Below are 18,422 nucleotides of genomic sequence, written 5' to 3'. Positions count from 1 at the left end.
AGCTAGTTGATTGTGCAGTTACTGCTGAATTGCATTTGATGAAAACAGCAGGTTTTGTACTCAAATGTGCTACATAAGTATCACATCTAGTATAAAAAAAAAGTCATCAGTGAGTTGCATAGTGTCAGAAGAGTAGCGCACTCTGTGTTCATTATGTAGATCATCAGGCTGCCTGTTCTCGTCATAAAGTATTGAATTTTACTGAAACTGTTTGCTACAGATGTACATTAAATTGCATCTAAAATAGCTTTCACGCTGTCTTTTATGAAATAATGGTGGAATTTGATAAAAATTAAAATTACCAAACTTAGGTCTGGCATTTCTTCTCACCTACTCACCTGTAATTGCTCAGAGTGTTGGCACACCACTGGCCTTCAGGTTCACAAGCATGCCCCTCAATTCAGAACTAACATGCAAAAGAAAAATACATTTGAAAGCTCTTGAGATGCTGTGTATGATAAGAGTCTTATTACTACACCTCTGTACAGACCTTGCTAGGCTGAATGGCTCACATTTATCTTGTTTCTAAGCCTCTTTGGAATGAACTAAGTGGGCATTCTTGGGACTGTGGCTCCATCATTGCCTCAAGATGTGCGTTTTCTCTGAGGTTGTCAAAGCTCAGCCCTTGGCAATCAAAAATCCTGCAGTGAGTTGCTGCACTTGGGGGGTGTGTTTTGTGTTCTTGTTTCTTATGTACTCGCTTGGCTGGCAGAGCACTCAGCTCCTCGTGGAGTGGCTGGGCTCTGTCCCCTCTGCCTGGGCACCTTGGAGTGCTCAGCCATGTGCTCTCAAGATGAGCATGGAGCTGCCTTCCATGCTTTGGTGAACCTCTGGTATATAAAAATGAATGGAAATTCTTTATGGTTAGAGCACAAACAAGTAGTAGCAGGATCTGTCGCCTGGGGAGGTGCGTATTGAGAGGAAAAAATTCAGTGTTCAGGTCCTTGCTCTGTGGACTGAGTTTTGCATTCAGGGTCACCAAGTGAAATGTTTGTGTTTTGTGACATCGGGAACTTTCACTTCCCAGACAAGCGCTCTAAAATCAGTCATTGTGTCACTTCCTCTTCTTACTGTTGTCTTTTCCTTTTGAAGTCCTCTGTTCTGAAAAGAGCAGGTATCTTTAGTCATGGAGGGAAGCAGGATCACAGGCACCCATCCCAAAGTTTGCATGGGGCAGTGTGAGGAGCGTTCTGTATTGGCAGGTGGAAGGAGTGTCCTGCACTGTGCTCCTGCTGCAGCCCCACACTTGACACTTTGAGGGGGTTGGCCAGCTCCTGCCTTGGGCTGTGTTCTTAATTCCACTCAACCAAGTGGTACTTAAACATCTTGGCAACTTGATGTTTAAATATTTTTTAAGTACTGCTTCTGGGGCATGATTTATTTGGGCATTTACAGGTCATAAAATTCTCTCTCTGCTTCCTTTCCTCTGGGAGATATTTACAAACCATACACTATTTATCATTTCCTCTATCATCCCAATCTGTTACATTATCAAATCTCTGTTTGAACTCTGCCCCTGTCAGTACCAGTGGTTATTGGAACTGCCTTTTAAGTAATTTTATAATAAAGTTGCATAAATTAAAAGCATTGCTGTTCAGGAATGAGGTGCCTCTTTCTCAATGTCTGATTCAAGATTCTCTGTTGTCTCCAGAATTCTCTTTTGTAGACAGTGCTGTTTTAGTCACATAGCTATTTCTTTGTTGGTACCTTGAGAGGAATAAAAAAATGTTATCATGGATATATTCTTCCCTCCTTGTGCTTTTAATCCATTTTCTCCAGCTGTCTCTGTCTCTTAAGTGCCACAGGTGACAGCTGGGATTATTTCTGTTTTTTAAACTGCTAGATGCTTTGCTTTCTGTTGCTAGGAACTTCTGGATAAACTAAACTCTTTGTGTAGTCGCTTGTAGTGGTTATGAGTAATGTTTCAAAGCAGTTTTATCTGTGGTCCTGTCTATTCCTCCAAACATTTTGCTGGTGACCTTGGCTGGGGCTTGAATAGTATTAGGAAATGTCTTGATGAGGTGGTTGTTCTGGTTTCAGTGATTAAGTCTCATGAAGCACAGACATCTTTAGGGGGAATCCTGTAATGATGACAGGACATGCTATAAACTGTAGGTAGACATGGTTCTTCATTGTGTGAGAGATCCTAGAAGGACTGAAGGTTGTTTCAGCACAAAAATTGTAGCTGCTGCCTTGGACTGAATTATGCATCTGCACTCTAGAGTCTGTCACTTTGAGCATGTTGAACAGCAAGAACCCTGTAAGTCTTATGAATGCCAAAAATTCACTCCTGTCTTTGTTCAGATGCAGTTTTCTGATGTGCCATTCTTTTTGATTCAGACATAAGGCCGTGTGAGACTTGACCCAGTTCATGAATGCCACCTCATTTTTGGGGTGAAATCCTCCGCATCTTATAGCACAATAAATCTGTCTCCTCCATGCTAGACTATATTGCCAAGTCTCAGAAGTGAGTTTCACACAGTTTGTACATGCGGTTGCACGCTCAGCTTGTAGAGTGAGAGTTTCTTTTCTCTGTCTTTTCAGACAGGTGGGTAATTCAGACAGGTGAATTAACAGTGTCTTTGCTAAAATATCCTTGAAGGTAATCTGGTCACACAAAGATTGATCATGGCTTCTGTGTCTGTCAGGATGGGGACTTGCACAGGCAGTCTGGTAGTTCAGGATTATTGATCTCTGGAGAAGCAAAAACTTACAAAGGGTGTTCTGGAGCTCACAATGTTTTCACAGTAATTCACACTGTGGTGCTGGCTTTATATAAACAATCTGAGTGGCTAGACTCCTTTACCCTGCAAAAATAAAGAGTACTGCTGAACTGGCTGTGAATTCATCTGGTAGGCAGGCAAAATAATTTTGCAGGTGATATATTGAATTGCTCCTCTGGTCCACATGCATGAACACCAATTTAAACTTTCAGTAACTAGAGCTGGCAATGGAGCTGCCTTAAGATGGGCTTGTTTACATCAGATGGCGTCAAGAAATAGAAATTTTTTTTTTTCCTTCGTGGTTCAGTGACTTGGATCAGATGCAGTCCTGATCGTAGAGAAAGGTGTAGACCTTTCTTCTGATCATGGTCAGGTAAGGAATACTTGCCAGGCCTTGATAGTTTTGGTGTCTCAGTCAACAGTATTCCTCCAGTGACTTGGATCAGATGCAGTCCTGATCATAGAGAAAGGTGTAGACCTTTCTTCTGATCATGGTCAGGTAAGGTAATACTTGCCAGGCCTTGGTGGTTTTGGTGTCTCAGTCAACAGTATTCCTTTCCCAGGTCTGTGACTGAGAAATCTGGAGCATTAAGGAGTTTCAAAATGCTTAATTCCAAGCCCTGAAGTCAGGAATGTCAATGTCGTTGCTCATTTATCTGGGACTGTCCTTTGCCACTTTTTCAGGTTAGGATGTAAATAGGTAAACAAAAAAGCTAGGCTTAAAATAGAACAAAAAAAACTCTGTAAACAAAAATCACGTTTGATTTTTTTTTTCTTAAGTTAAGAGTAAATAGGTAAACAAAAAAGCTAGGCTTAAAATAGAACAAAAAAACCTCTGTAAACAAAAATCACATTTGATTTTTTTTTTAAGTTAAGGAAATTTGCTGTTGTTTGAAAACAGTCCTTATGCCTAAACTATATGTAATGAGATTGTGAGAATCAACCTTGTGCAGTATCCATTGCAGGTGTTTGATCTGCAGTTTGAAATGAAACAGTCCTCTGCAGGGTTATTCGCTTTTACTGGTCTCTTCAGAACTTGAACAAAGCAGATTCTGCTGTCATTAAAGGTGCAAGAATAGTATGGTTGATTAATTTTCTCAAACACAGAACATCAAATATGAAGGCTGCTCACTTTACTAATCATTGTTTTCAGTGAAAGACTTTTCAGATGCTTATAAATTAAATTACAAAACCAAGACTCTGCATTTTTAATTTAATGAAATTAAACATACAGCACGTGTGTACTGAGCTGGAAATGCATTTTGTAATGGATGGTTTTTATTTGAACATCTGTTCAGCATAGCAGTCGTTAAAAGTTTTCTTTCACTTTCCTTTCTGCTATTTAAGCAATGTTGATTTGCACTGGAACATACTTCAAATGGAAAACTGTTTCAGGGAATATAAATTTTGTTTTTTTAATAAAGCTGGAAAAGTAATTTTTGCGCTGTGCTGGTTTATAAGAAGAACACTTTTAATTAAGATATCTAATATAAAAATATTTTAATGCAAGTGTTATTTCAGACTAAAAGTTAGCTCCTCAAGATACATTGCTTTCAGAATAAAAATCCTGGCATTTTTCAGTCTCAGAAAATGCAGATAATGAAAGCACACAAGTTTTTTAAATTCAGTTCTTACGAAATTGAGTGTACTTAAGTCATGTGTTGTGATTTATTTGCACTTGTTTTAATTAATAGGTACAATAGGTACAATAAATAGGTACAATAAAGGTAGCTAAATTACCTTTCCCCCTTTTTTATGCTTATATATCCTTATATACCCAAGCTTTCTGTAGGGAAGTAAGATCTCTGGGTTATCTCATTGCTTTAAGAGCAATGGTGAATCACTTTTGCTCCCCTTCCTGACCAGGTCTCCTATTCAAGTTCTTTCTAATGACATGAAAGTTCTTTGAAAACAGTTAAACTTTACCTGTCTCAGAAGTTCCCTTCTGAGTCACTGCTGTATTTTCTGAAGCTCAGAACTTGCAGAGCTACATCTGCTCCAGTCCAGTTCCTTGTATTTCAGTGCAGCTTTTTTAGACTGTTGGGAGTATTTTCCTGCTAAGGGGAGGGATGTGTGAGTACTGGGGGCAGCCTGTGGGAAAAACATGGATGGGTGCTCTAGTGAAGGGAGCTTTGCATAAAGAAATGCTTGCTAAGTCTTGTATGCTTAGATTAGGGGCATGTCCTGTGGATTTTATGTAGTTAGGACTGTGTCCTATGGATTTTATGTAGTTAATTGTGTATTAATGTTTCTGTGGTCCAAGGACCCTGTCAGCATGGTACTAAAGCATTATATTCTGTACTGACAAGTTTGGCAAGTATCTGTAGGACTGTATAAGGACTTGCTTCCTGCTGCCTTGACTCTAGAAACTGTTCTCTCTCCAAACAGGGTACAACTCATAAAATAAAACGCACATACATGTATGCAATAATTCAGCATTATTATTTTGTTAGCATTCAAAACTCTTTTTTTTCAGTTTTGTGTCCATGAAAAGTACTAAAAATAAACTCTGGAAGATTACTTAAAGAAGCAAGAGCAAATATGAAGGCATTATTAGTATTTTCACTGTGATGATGTCAGTAAGAATTTCCATCTTACTGGTCATCACACACACTTTATTGAACTGCTTGATGAACTTTCAGCTTCAAGTTGAAACCTATTTCAATGTTGAGCAAAATCACACTGATACATTATTTTTTTCTCCCCCTACCCCTTTTTTTACCAGGATGGCACGAAACAGAAACGAGAAAGGAAGAAGACTGTGTCATTCAGCAGCATGCCCACAGAGAAGAAGATCAGCAGCGCAAGCGACTGTATCAACGCCATGGTGGAAGGCTCCGAGCTCAAAAAGGTCCGATCCAACTCCAGGGTGTATCATCGATACTTCCTTTTGGATGCTGATATGCAGTCTCTGCGCTGGGAGCCTTCCAAAAAGGATTCTGAGAAAGCAAAGATTGATATCAAGTCGATCAAAGAAGTAAGAACAGGAAAAAATACGGATATCTTTCGCAGCAATGGAATATATGACCAGATATCAGAAGATTGTGCTTTTTCAATTATATATGGAGAAAATTATGAGTCACTAGATCTGGTTGCTAATTCAGCAGACGTTGCAAATATTTGGGTTACTGGTTTAAGATACCTGATTTCTTATGGAAAACATACTCTAGATATGTTAGGAACTACTCAAGATAATATGCGGACTTCGTGGCTTTCACAAATGTTCAGTGAATCAGATGTAGATAATTTGGGACATATACCCCTATGTAATGCTGTACAATTTATAAAAGACTTAAACCCTGGTTTAAAAACTAATAAAATTGAATTAAAATTCAAGGAGTTACATAGATCAAGGGAAAAAGCTGGTACTGAAGTAACAAAGGAAGAATTTATTGAAGTTTTTCATGAGCTTTGTACCAGACCTGAAATCTATTTCCTGTTAGTTCAGTTTTCAAGCAATAAAGAATTTCTAGATACCAAGGACCTCATGATGTTTTTGGAAGCAGAGCAGGGTATGGCACAGGTCACAGAAGAAATAAGCCTCGAAATTATTCAGAAATATGAGCCAGCCAAAGAGGGCCAGGAAAAGGGTTGTCTTTCTATAGATGGGTTTACAAATTACCTTACTTCACCAGACTGCCACATATTTGATCCAGAGCATAAAAAAGTTTGTCAAGATATGAAACAACCTTTATCTCATTATTTTATAAATTCATCTCACAATACATACTTGATAGAGGATCAGTTTCGAGGGCCTTCTGACATCACGGGTTACATTCGTGCTCTAAAAATGGGTTGTCGAAGTGTTGAGCTGGACGTATGGGATGGTCCAGATAATGAGCCCGTGATTTACACAGGGCATACAATGACATCACAAATTGTCTTCCGTAGTGTGATTGACATTATTAACAAGTATGCCTTTTTTGCTTCAGAATACCCTCTTATTTTGTGTTTAGAAAATCATTGTTCTATTAAGCAGCAGAAAGTGATGGTACAACACATGAAGAAAATTTTGGGGGACAAACTGCATACGCAGTCTCCAAACATTGAAGAGTCTTATCTACCCTCACCGGAATCGCTTAAAGGGAAAATACTAATTAAAGCAAAGAAGCTTTCTGCTAATTGTTCTGGACTAGAGGGAGATGTTACAGATGAAGATGAAGGAGCAGAAATGTCACAGAGAGTGGCAAAAGAGGGGGTGGAACAGCAAAACTCAATGACAGGGAAACGATTCCAGCTCTGCAAAGATCTCTCTGAGCTGGTAAGCATATGTAAATCAGTTCAGTTCAAAGAGTTTCAAGTTTCATTTCAGCTCCAGAAGTACTGGGAAGTGTGCTCTTTTAACGAAGTGCTTGCTAGCAAATATGCCAACGAAAACCCAGGAGACTTTGTAAATTATAACAAACGTTTTCTCGCAAGGGTTTTTCCCAGTCCTATGAGGATTGACTCTAGTAATATGAATCCCCAGGACTTTTGGAAATGTGGTTGTCAGATAGTAGCAATGAACTTTCAAACACCTGGCTTAATGATGGACCTTAACATTGGTTGGTTTCGACAAAATGGAAACTGTGGCTATGTCCTTCGTCCTGCTATCATGAGGGAAGAAGTTTCCTTTTTTAGCGCGAATACAAAAGACACTGTGCCTGGAGTTTCACCTCAGCTGCTTCATATTAAAATCATTAGTGGGCAAAACTTCCCTAAACCCAAAGGATCAGGTGCCAAAGGTGATGTTGTGGATCCTTATGTCTATGTTGAAATACATGGAATCCCTGCTGACTGTGCTGAGCAAAGGACGAAAACTATGCATCAGAACGGGGATAATCCCATTTTTGATGAAAGCTTTGAATTTCAAATAAATTTACCAGAGCTAGCTATGGTGCGTTTTGTAGTACTGGATGATGATTACATTGGGGACGAGTTTATTGGGCAGTACACTATTCCCTTTGAGTGTCTCCAGACTGGGTATCGGCACGTTCCTCTGCAGTCGTTGACTGGTGAAAGTTTAGCTCATGCTTCCTTGTTTGTGCATGTGGCCATTACAAATCGAAGGGGTGGTGGGAAACCTCATAAGAGGGGCCTCTCTGTGAGGAAGGGCAAGAAATCAAGGGAATATGCTTCTATGAGAACATTATGGATTAAAACAGTAGATGAAGTATTCAAGAATGCCCTCCAACCTATTCGGGATGCTACGGATTTGAGAGAAAATATGCAGGTACAGTTTTATAATCAGTTTATTGGTTCATGTGTGTACCTTTGTATTATGATGCATATGGAATACCTGCTTTTTAAAATGTCTTGTATGTTGAACTATTTGAGTCTAATTCTGAACAGCTCTAAGAATGGATCATGTCAGAGGAGCCTTTTAGGTGAACTCTCTACTGATGCAACCTTGAATGCACACATGTATTTTGTTGAATGTGAAGTGGAAATATGACTCCAGTGTTAGAACTCAACCCTCATCCTATGTTGTTGAAGTACTACTAGAAATACACTAAAAGAAAGTATGGCAATATTTTAGTTTAAAATAATTAAGTAGAAATGTGGGAAGAATATACAACAGGTAGAAAAGGGAGACTTTAATGCTTATCAGAGACCTTATTTGTACATCTAAGAATGTTTAGCATAGTTTCACCAAAGTTATGTTTTTCCTTTAGTCCCAAATAGAAGGCAGCACTTTCAAGAAAGATCCATTTGCTTTCCATGATTCATCCTAGTTATGTTAGAAATATATGGCATTAGCACTAAGGTGTTAGAAGACATCTTCTAGAAGAAGTTGTCCTACTTTAGATGTCATATTAGTAAACACATTGAATTTAGGGAAAAAGTGCAGTCTGAGGTGCTTTGTTTTGTGGAATCCAAGAGATGTCACTTAAAAACGTGTGTTACTTGGCGATTCCAGGTACATAACCCCTTTTAGAAATGTATTAAAATTGAGTTTTAAAGTTACATTTCATTTAATAAACCTTTAAACTATTTATTAACTTCTGATGGAATACTAGTGTTGATCAACAAAATTAAGAATTGTCATTTCAAATGGACTGACCTATCAAATCCTTTTGGTTTTATACAGTGTTAAAGGAAAAGAGATTAAAGGAAATATCTGAGACTTGATTCTGGATTTTAAAGGCATATCAGTGTATATAAATTTCCTTAATGAATAATCTTATATTAAAAATATTCTGATAGTAATACAATTTTAAAGCTAATTTTATATGAAAGAAGAAATTAGTATATCATTATGCAGCTCTCCCATTCCACTTGGTATATAAATTTGCTCTTTTAAAAGATAATTTTAAAAATGCAGGGATGATACTTTGACTCATGATTGTTTCAAATTACAGGCTGCGTGTAAAATGAACTTTACCTGTAGTTAAACTACTGAAGGCTAGAATTCTGTTATGTGAAGAGTACTGTATTTTAAGATACTTTTCAAGGAAGAACTGAGTTGAGGAAGCAGTGAAAACTGAATTTTGTGTAGCTACATTAAACTCTTGAATGTGCATGCTGCAGTATGTGCAGTATAATGATATAATTGAAAACAGACTCTACAGTGGGATTTCTTTGAACATGAGATATTAAAAGGTATTTTATGTATTTTATTCTGTCAGTTTGAAAGATGTGCTATCAACTAAATTTATCATTATCTCAGAATGCTATCAAGAAGATATTTTAAGCACATGAGGGAAGATTAGTTTTTCTTAACTTTGCTAACAGATTATATAATGTGCACCATTTAAACTCTGTGTAACTAAGTTTTTACAGCTAATAAAAGAAAATCAGCCACTCAATTAAAATAAGTATCAATTTATGCCAGGGAATGTGAGCTTTATTTAATTTTTGTATTACTGAAATTTTGTGTTATAAATTGTAATGGTTTTTATGACCAATATATCCTCAGAAGCCAGATTATAAAGAGAAAAGTTGGTTAGTTTGATTTTTTAAAATACAAGATGGAATAAGAGGAAAAAAGAAAATGTGCAGCAGTGAGTTTAATCGTTTCTCTAAATCTGTATAAGAATAGCCTTTTTGTTTCTTTTGTTCCTATATTACCTGACAAAAACTGATGTCAAACTTGTTGCATATTAATCACTGATAAAAGTCAAATATGGGTGATTGAACTGGATGTGATGTTACATGTTTAAGTTACTTAACAGTATAAGGAATAGTCTCTGGATATAGAATTGGAAGTCCAAAGGCCGGAGTTACAGTAGTAGTACATATCAGTCCTGTCCTGCCTGTCATTAATGAATAGATACAATCCCTGGACCCTCGTTAACCTCTCTGTAAAATGGTTGTTCATAATGGCTTATCTCAAGCCAAAAAGCCATGTACTTATCTCAAGCAAAATCTGTTTGAATGAATTTCCCAATGTCTGTCTCTTGAGCTGTGTCATTATTGTGTCATTGAAGTGTACATCAGTTGATAAAAGAAGTTTCTGTTTCCTGGACATTTACTAAAAGTACACTCTAAGTGACTGGGTAGGTGCAATTCAGTGTTCACATAATTTTGCATGAATATGCTGTACATACATATTTGGAAGTCTGCTTTGGTATGTTGTCTGATACAGGAACAGCAAAATATTTCACATTTGATTCCTGCTGGCATTATGTCTTTCTAGGAGACATGTCCACAAATGAGTCTTACCATGCCAGCAAGATGGAAAGTGGTTTGGATTAAAGTGAAAATTTGTGCCAGATACTCTGCCTGGGTGCAACATGAGAGAAAGGAGCACTGAGCACATTTGTGACTTAAATATACCATATTTTCATTTTTCAGTTTGTGTTCCTACAGGAACACAAACTCCAGACCTGCATAGATCACCAGTTCTCATTTGGTACAAAATCCTAAATTCTGAACATTGCTGACAATATTCCCATCATGGAATGTCAGTGGCTACTTGGAGTCACACTGTAGTTTAAATGCTGTGAACTTCAACTTTAAGAGGAACACAAACTCCAGACCTGCCATAGATCACCACTTCTCATTTGGTACAAAATCCTAAATTCTGAACATTGCTGACAATATTCCCATCATGGAATGTCAGTGGCTACTTGGAGTCACACTGTAGTTTAAATGCTGTGAACTTCCTTCAACTTTAAATTTATGGCTTTATATTCTACCATACTGGATATAAAATATGACTAAAAAATGTAAGGGAAAGGTACAGAATTAGTATTTAAGTTAAGGTACCTTAAGAAATTCATTCAAGTGTGACTCTATGATAGGAATGCTTCAATAGTGGAGTGCTGGGTTTGTGAATCACACCAAATGGGAGCCCACAGATCCACAGCATGTCTGGACTAGAGTTCAGGTATGTTTAAAGTTACAAATGTGCTGAATTCCTCCTTCTGCTTCACTTTGCTTAATTAGGACATTGAGCATTTAATTTTTTTTCTCTTGGTGGCATTTAAAAAAAGTCTTGAAAATTTTCAAAATATATAACCACTATGTTTTAGAACATGTTTATTTCTATAGTTAATGTTAGCCATGATAGAGAGGAGACATACTTGTCTAAAAAGATGGTTTTTTCTGTGGCATGTACTGCATTCCTTGAATTTTTAAGATTTTTGTAAAATGTATGTGTAATATTGGTTGGTTTTGAAAATGCCAGTTCTTCAGGGAAAAGCTGTGGTAACTGTAGCACAACCATTGTAGCTCAAGTATAACAGTGAAGTATTTTATCCTGAAATAACAAGACTTTAAATTTTGTATTTAACTGTAAAGGAAACTCTTTCTTTCCTTTTTGCAGAATGCAGTAGTTTCATTCAAAGAATTATGTGGCCTCTCTCCTGTAGCAAATCTTATGCAGTGCATTTTGGCAGTGTCTATGCACTTGGTTGGGCCTGATAATACACCCTTGGTAGTAGTGAATCTCAGTGATCAGTATCCAACTATGGAGCTCCAAGGGATTGTTCCAGAGGTCTTGAAAAAGATTGTAACAGCATATGAAATGGTGAGTAGTTTTTGTGGTTGTCTTATATTGTCTGTTTGAAAGGCTTTTAAAATATATATGTAATATACTGTACCATGCCTGTTTTAAAAGTAATTTTAACCTGTGACTTCCTATTTCATGTTTCATTACTTGTGCTTGAGTTATTCCTATGAATGTACAGCAATGGTAGTGTTTTCCTACACAGTAAGACATAGAGATTATTGGTACACTGCATGCAAACACGTGCTTCTACACTTCAGAAGGTAAAGTGGTTATAATCAAGAGGATTTAACATGAAGAGGATGTATTGATTTAACTGTTTTTCAGTAGTTTGAAACTTACTGTATATCTATAAACCTCTTACTACTTTGCATTTTCCACTTTGGGGACCTTGGTTTATTTTAGCTTTGACTCCACATTGAATACAAAAACGTCAGGCACTACTTTTAGGCATTGTAGTTGTAAAAGCACCTTGGCGTGTAAAATTCTACACATGCTCTTTTATTTTCCTTTTCTCTGTCATTCTTACAGATGTCATTTGATTAGCCATTTTTACACATGTAAACAGCTGTAGTATTAACTTCAGACATTATGTTTCAGTAAATACATAAATTGTGTTCTTTAGAGGCTGGAATTAAACATCTTGCAGGAAAAAAGAAGGAAGAACTAATATGCCAATAAATACTGATTTACCTCTTCTTTGCATTAATTTGAAATGTGGAAAAAAGCTCAAGAAGAGTGTGATTTGAAATGTCCTCCTTACTTCCACTGAAATAATCTGGCAGATTGTAATTGATTATTTATTAATTTATTTCATGCTTTCCTTCACATAATGATAATTTTACAATAATTTTGTGTGCTAAAATGAGAAACCTTACCTGGCAGCATCAGATCACTTGTCTGAAAAAAAATGGACAAAAATTCCATTTTCATATCCCAGTTTCATATAACCTTACCTGGCAGCATCAGATCACTTGTCTGAAAAAAAATGGACAAAAATTAACCAGTATCCCAGTTTCATATATATCTTGTAAACTGCTTTCTAAAGAAAAGATAACTTTAGACTTATGCTACACCAAAGTAAAAAAAACCCACTCATTGATAATTACAATGTAGGCAGAGTTTGTGTAGTTCAGTGGTGCCATAAATACGACAAAATCTGGTTGGAATGATAGCAGAGCTACAAGAAGATAGTGTATATCCTCTTAGTGGTGGCTTACAGGATATCGCTGTAATTAGGATGTAAACAAGCTTGGATGTTGGGATTACAGCTGCAACACGTAAAGAAGTTCTGTTTTCTTGCTGGAGATGTCTCTACTTGCAGTTTGTTCTGATGTGGCGATGCTGCTTGTTAGTGAGTAAGCTATTCTAGCTGCTTAAAAATGTTAGTTCTAAATCTGGAATACATTTTTTGTTTGAATATCACTTAGACAAAGGTGACTTGTGACTCCAGAAATCTTTACAATCTAAATTTGGTTTGCTCTTTGGCTCTCACATAAGTTTTTTCCCACACACATCTTATACTCTATACATGATTTGAATATTTCTGTCAAATTTCACTTGAGAAATCTCTACTCTACTTATATACGTAAAAGTAATTGAACATTTTTTTACTGGCAAAAAAACCCCGTTTTTCCATCTTCTTGTCCCTAAAATATAAATACTCAATTTCAGACAAAAAGTATGAAAGTGCTTCTAGCTCTAAATGGTATTGAAGACAAGTAAATTTAAGATTATTTTAATCAAATAGAAGTTGTAAATTGAAATAATGAGATGCATTTAAATTTGTGACATTTGGCTGCTGCCAGTACTCTGTTCAGTTTGACAAAAGATTTTAGGCAATTAAAATCTGTAGGGTATGCTGGAAAATGAAGTCAGCCATGGGAGACGTATTCCCGTGCTCTTATTTCTGAAAGCACATTGTGAAAGAGTGGGAGACATTTATATCATCCTTTCCTCAAAGAGAGAAGAAGAAATGTGAGTGTTTAGTTCATATATGGGTATTTGCTGTAATGGCAGGTATTTAGAGTCTGACAGTTTTATGGATTGGGGAGGGGGGTTGTAGGATTTTGGTGTGCATTTATATAATGAGCCCTCAAAAGGACAAATCTTATCTCATTAGTTTTGACTTGGGATATTTTTGTCACAATTAATTAATACGTGGGTCTAAAATTCTGCTTAATAATGAGAATTCTTCATGCCGAATTGAGAAAGGGTAGATGTACTGACAAAGTAATGATTACCTACTTGTCTTACTTTCTGCTGGCTTAGGCCTTAGTACAGATCAGAATGATGCAACTGTGTAGCTCCAGGGTGTCAATCCAGGTGTATGGAATCATGTGGATAACAAAGATAGAGTTTAATGTTTATGAAACAAACCTAGATTGGTATATCATAAATGCATGCATAGGCTGTCACTACCTTGTGTGTCCTCTCATTGTGGCACGTGTAATGGCATTTTCAAAGTGTGATTGTTTCAGGTTTATGATTTTTTTAGCTAATGAAGGATCAGAAGTACTCTCTTTTTTATAAAATGATAATAAACATAGAAAGTAGTATTAAAGATTTTAATTATTCAGAATTTGTTTACATTGGGAGTGCTTGAAGGACTCATTGCTCTGTCAAGTGAGAAAGGATGCAAAACCTTACCAGCAGGACGGTCAGTCCACCTTGAAATAATTGCAGATAAGTGCAATACTGCAGGAGCACATGGAAAGGAAAGAGTATCTTCAGTGTAACGTAGGTTTTTTAAAAGAAACAATGATAATAAAATAGTGAGTGTGTCAGTAGATATTTAGGGTTTTTATCTTTAAACAAATAGCACATGGTGCTTTCTTAAATTATCTGCATTCACTTAATGGAGGAGCTGTCAAGTGATCAAGGCTAGTACTAGTCATGGGTAAAAACCCCCATGTTATAGGAACTGGAGTATCATTAATGGATAATCAAATATATCTAGAAATTTTTGAGAAAAGCAAAAATTTCAGGTCTATATTTTGCTTTAACTTCTCCATGCTCCTGAGTATTTTTCACCCTACCATCTTTTCACTGTTTAATAATGTTTTATTTTTCCCTCTTGTTCATGAACTTCAGCTTCCTTTATGTGATACTTCAGCATGCACTCTGTTGGTGTCATCACACCCATCACTGATCAGTGCTGCAGACTGAAGCTTGGAGTTAAGGCAAGTGCCTCTTCCACACCATTGCATGTTTTTAAAAATGTCTTATAACCTTTAAGATAAACAGTAAATAAAACTTAAAAGTTAGACTATGGCAGGAGAAAAAATAAATTATCTCGCCCTCAGTCTGCAGCATTATTCAGTGATGAGTATAAGAGCACTTTAGAGATATGCTACTGTACCGTACAAATAAAGCCAGATACTGTTGAGAACTTGACTGTCTCTGTTTGCCCTTAGTGAAGGATGAAGTATCCCATTTGCTGAGGATAAGGTTTTCTGAACTTTGTAAGCAGGCATTTATTTCTAAGAGAAAAACTAACACAGAATAGGCAGATAACTACCTGTGTGAAAAATCAGTAGTGCTGCTACAGTAATTAAGGTTAGATGTTATTAAATCCTAATTAGATAATGCTGCTAATTCAAATTATTTTTCTTTCAGTTTTGGGGGTGGTTTTTAAATTTTTTTTTTTTAAATTTTGAGCTGATTTTGTAATTCAGAATGTCTACAGAATGCGGTATTGGTCTGTATTTGATTTAAATGAAATCAAACAGGATGAATAGATTTTGTATATACACCCTAGGAAAGGACTTGAAAGCAGGTTGTGTTTATTGGTGGTGGGGGTTGTGAGATAATGAAAATGAGAGATATTAAAAGAGAGTGACACTATTAAATTGGAAAACACCATATCACTGGGGATGAGCAGTGCTGTAGTAAGCTTAAATCCGGTTACCTTATTTTTGGCTCTTTCCAGCTACTGACTCAATACACAAGATTGCTGGTGCAATCATGCAGAAGTTAACTTCATGTTACAGAGCTGGAAATTTCAGCAATGACATAAATAAGATAGGCTATATTTTGAACTTGAACTGGAAAGCAAATAATTTGACACTATACCTGGTAGAGTTGCAGACTGGACTGATAATGATAGGGCTTATTAAAAGCCTATCTGAAAAGGACTGATTGCCAAGGTTTTGGTAAAATGTTAGTAGTCCTCTCAAACTTCAGCTGCTGCTCGAAATTTTAAATATTCTTCACTTTTAAAACTCATCTTGATATTAATATAGATTAATTGAGCAGAGCACTTCTTTATTGCGCATGGTGGATTGAACTCCATAATTCTGAAGGAAGCAAAGGTTATATCCATTGCCTCTTTTACAGGGCCTAAGAAAGAGTGATTAGCAGATCTGTTTAGATTTACATTTGTCTCGTAAAATCTGTATTAGTTTCCTGTTGTTGATGTGGGTCCTTGGTTATGGTTACTGTGCAAATAAGATAAAGAGGATTACAGTCGTACTGTGATTATAGATTTGTATCTTGAGAAACAAATAGAGCAAGACTTTTCTATTTCGGCTTAGCCTACTAATGTGTCAGGGTTATTCAGCTGAGAAGCCTTTGTTCTCCAAATTACCCTTTGTGGTTACATACTTCTGGGCCAACCAAAAAATCCTGGATCCAGTGCTCATAGTTCTGTCCTAAAACTGAGTGAATATGTTGCTTCAACTCATGCACAGGCCTAAATATTCAATTTCTGATTGTGTCAGGGGAGGCTGAGTTCAGTGTCACCAATCTCCTGTAGCAGAACCCAGTCTTTTGATATTACATGATTTTAAATCACATGATAACATCTGCTCATCACTTGCATTATGCACTTGAAGAAAATTCTGATTTGTCTGTATAGTACTTTTCTGAGGAATATATGACTGGCATAGACAATGGTAGCTGTGTTCTGAGCCCAGCTGGTTCAGAATGTTGTCCTTGAGCCCATGACTTTGAAGTCGAGCCCCATGAGTTTTCCATGTTACAATTTACCTGTTAGCATTATCTGGCTTATGAAGAAGAGAATTTAATGTTTTGCACAGAAGGTTGAAAAGCTATTATTCCTTGCTTTTATACTTGAGAGGATAACTACATAAAACAAAACAAAAAGATAAAAGAAGTAGTCAAAAGAACAGACATCACAGACACTAAAGATACCGCCTGGGGAGTGTGAAGTAAATATGTATCACTTATCAAAAATCACTTGGGGAGAACAAAATGGAGGAGGTTCTCATGAAAAGAAGGCATCTTCCAAATAGCTGAAGTAATGTGCAAATGGGGAAGACAGGATCCATATTTAATCCTGCCATGGTTAAATAAGAAATAAAAGAGAACTGACAGTGAAGAATTCAAAAAAATGATCTGCACAGACTTAAAAATAACAGTAACCTCTTTTCTGAAAAAGCAGAAACAGAAGTCAGTCAAAGATTATGTAAGTTCACTAGCTGATCAATGTTTAAAAGAAAGACCCAGCTAAAGAGGCAAAGCCACAACACTTAATTAGTTTTTGCATCCATATACCTGTAGAGATCAAGGTTTCACATTAAATGCTTCTTTATGAAACACTAATTGCAGAATTCATCTGTAAGTGAAATGCTGACGGAAGATACTACATAGGAGTGGCAAAAGACTGGGGAAATAATATACCAGAAAGAGGAGACATTCATTTAAAAGTTCTGAAAGATCTCAAGAGTTGATGTATCAAAACTGCTAATTGTTGTGTGTATTCTCTCACTTGAAACTGACTATCAAAGTTGTTAGTGTGGTACCAGTGTTTTCAGAGGTTTCAGGGAAGATGATGAAATTACACATCAGACAGGCTGACATCTGTACTGTGAAAATGGGTGGAAACAGTTTTGAAGAAGAAAATTAGAGGAAACATGGAGAAATGTGTCATGTTGGGGAAGAGTCAATACAGCTTTTATAAAATGAAGGGCTCATTAATCCCTTGGAGTCTTTGATGTCAAAAAGCATGTAGACACAGCAGATCAGCCTGGTTAGATTTTCCAAAGCATTTGACAAAGTTTCCTTTCAAATGCTCATATTAAAATAAAGTTACCACTAAACTTTTAGACTTTTGAAGTTATTAGATCTTTTCTGATAGCTAAAGTGAATGTTGGACTCAACCTGGTGCTCCAGCAGGAAAAGAACTGTTAAAGACAATTGCTTGTGTTGATTTTTTTGCATTAAGGGCGTGTTTTCCAAATAAGTGGACTAGAGATCGTAGGTATAGCACCTGCAACTTTGATCTAGCTAAAGTAGCTAAGCTACTGGAAGCTGAATTCGATTAATGCTGACCCCAGATTTGCAAAGATCATCAAGGTGTGAAGCATGTGGCTGCTTAGACTTTCAACTTTCTCAGTCTTAGTGGTAGATTGTTATAACGTGTGTTAAAACAGTAAATTTCAGAGCTGGGAACACAAATGCAGTATTTAAATTGTGATAACACACAGTGTCTCACTGTTTCCATTATTGTCTCTGGCTTTCTGCAGTATTGCTTACTTTGATTATCAGTCTCTTCAGAATAGAACTGTCTTTATTTAAGTAATAAGTGGATATAGTTTGGTGGTGAAGAGATCTAAGGGAAAACATACATCATTCATTGCAATTTAATATTGCAAATAGCCCAGGTAATGGTTTTAGCCATGTTTAATAAATTATAATAATTGTAGATCCTGGTTTTTGAGATGAATTGAAATTGTTGCTGATTGTGTAGCTGTTAGTCTGTCATAAAAACTGAAAACAAAGCATTCATGGAAAATGTAGTGAAT

General features: G+C 36.5%; 1 protein-coding gene across 2 annotated transcripts in view; it reads left to right on the top strand.

The window, feature by feature from the left end:
* Positions 1-18,422, top strand: part of PLCL2 (phospholipase C like 2) — a 100,374-nt gene that overhangs the window by 49,081 nt on the left and 32,871 nt on the right. Inside the window, exons 3-5 of one of the 2 annotated variants that reach the window (XR_005626882.1) lie at positions 5,449-7,935; positions 11,473-11,676; positions 14,749-14,837. Coding sequence is in view for 1 of the 2 variants with exons in the window: in XM_039703244.1 (XP_039559178.1) it covers positions 5,449-7,935; positions 11,473-11,676 (2,691 nt within the window). In the remaining variant the exon portion in view is untranslated. The remainder of the gene's footprint in view (positions 1-5,448; positions 7,936-11,472; positions 11,677-14,748; positions 14,838-18,422) is intronic. The other variant, XM_039703244.1, reaches the window with a different exon arrangement.

The sequence above is a fragment of the Passer montanus genome, unplaced genomic scaffold (genome assembly GCF_014805655.1).
Source record: "Passer montanus isolate IOZ18808 unplaced genomic scaffold, ASM1480565v1 scaffold10, whole genome shotgun sequence".
Classification (NCBI taxonomy): Eukaryota; Metazoa; Chordata; class Aves; order Passeriformes; family Passeridae; genus Passer; species Passer montanus.
This window is presented reverse-complemented; position numbering and strand designations above follow the sequence as displayed.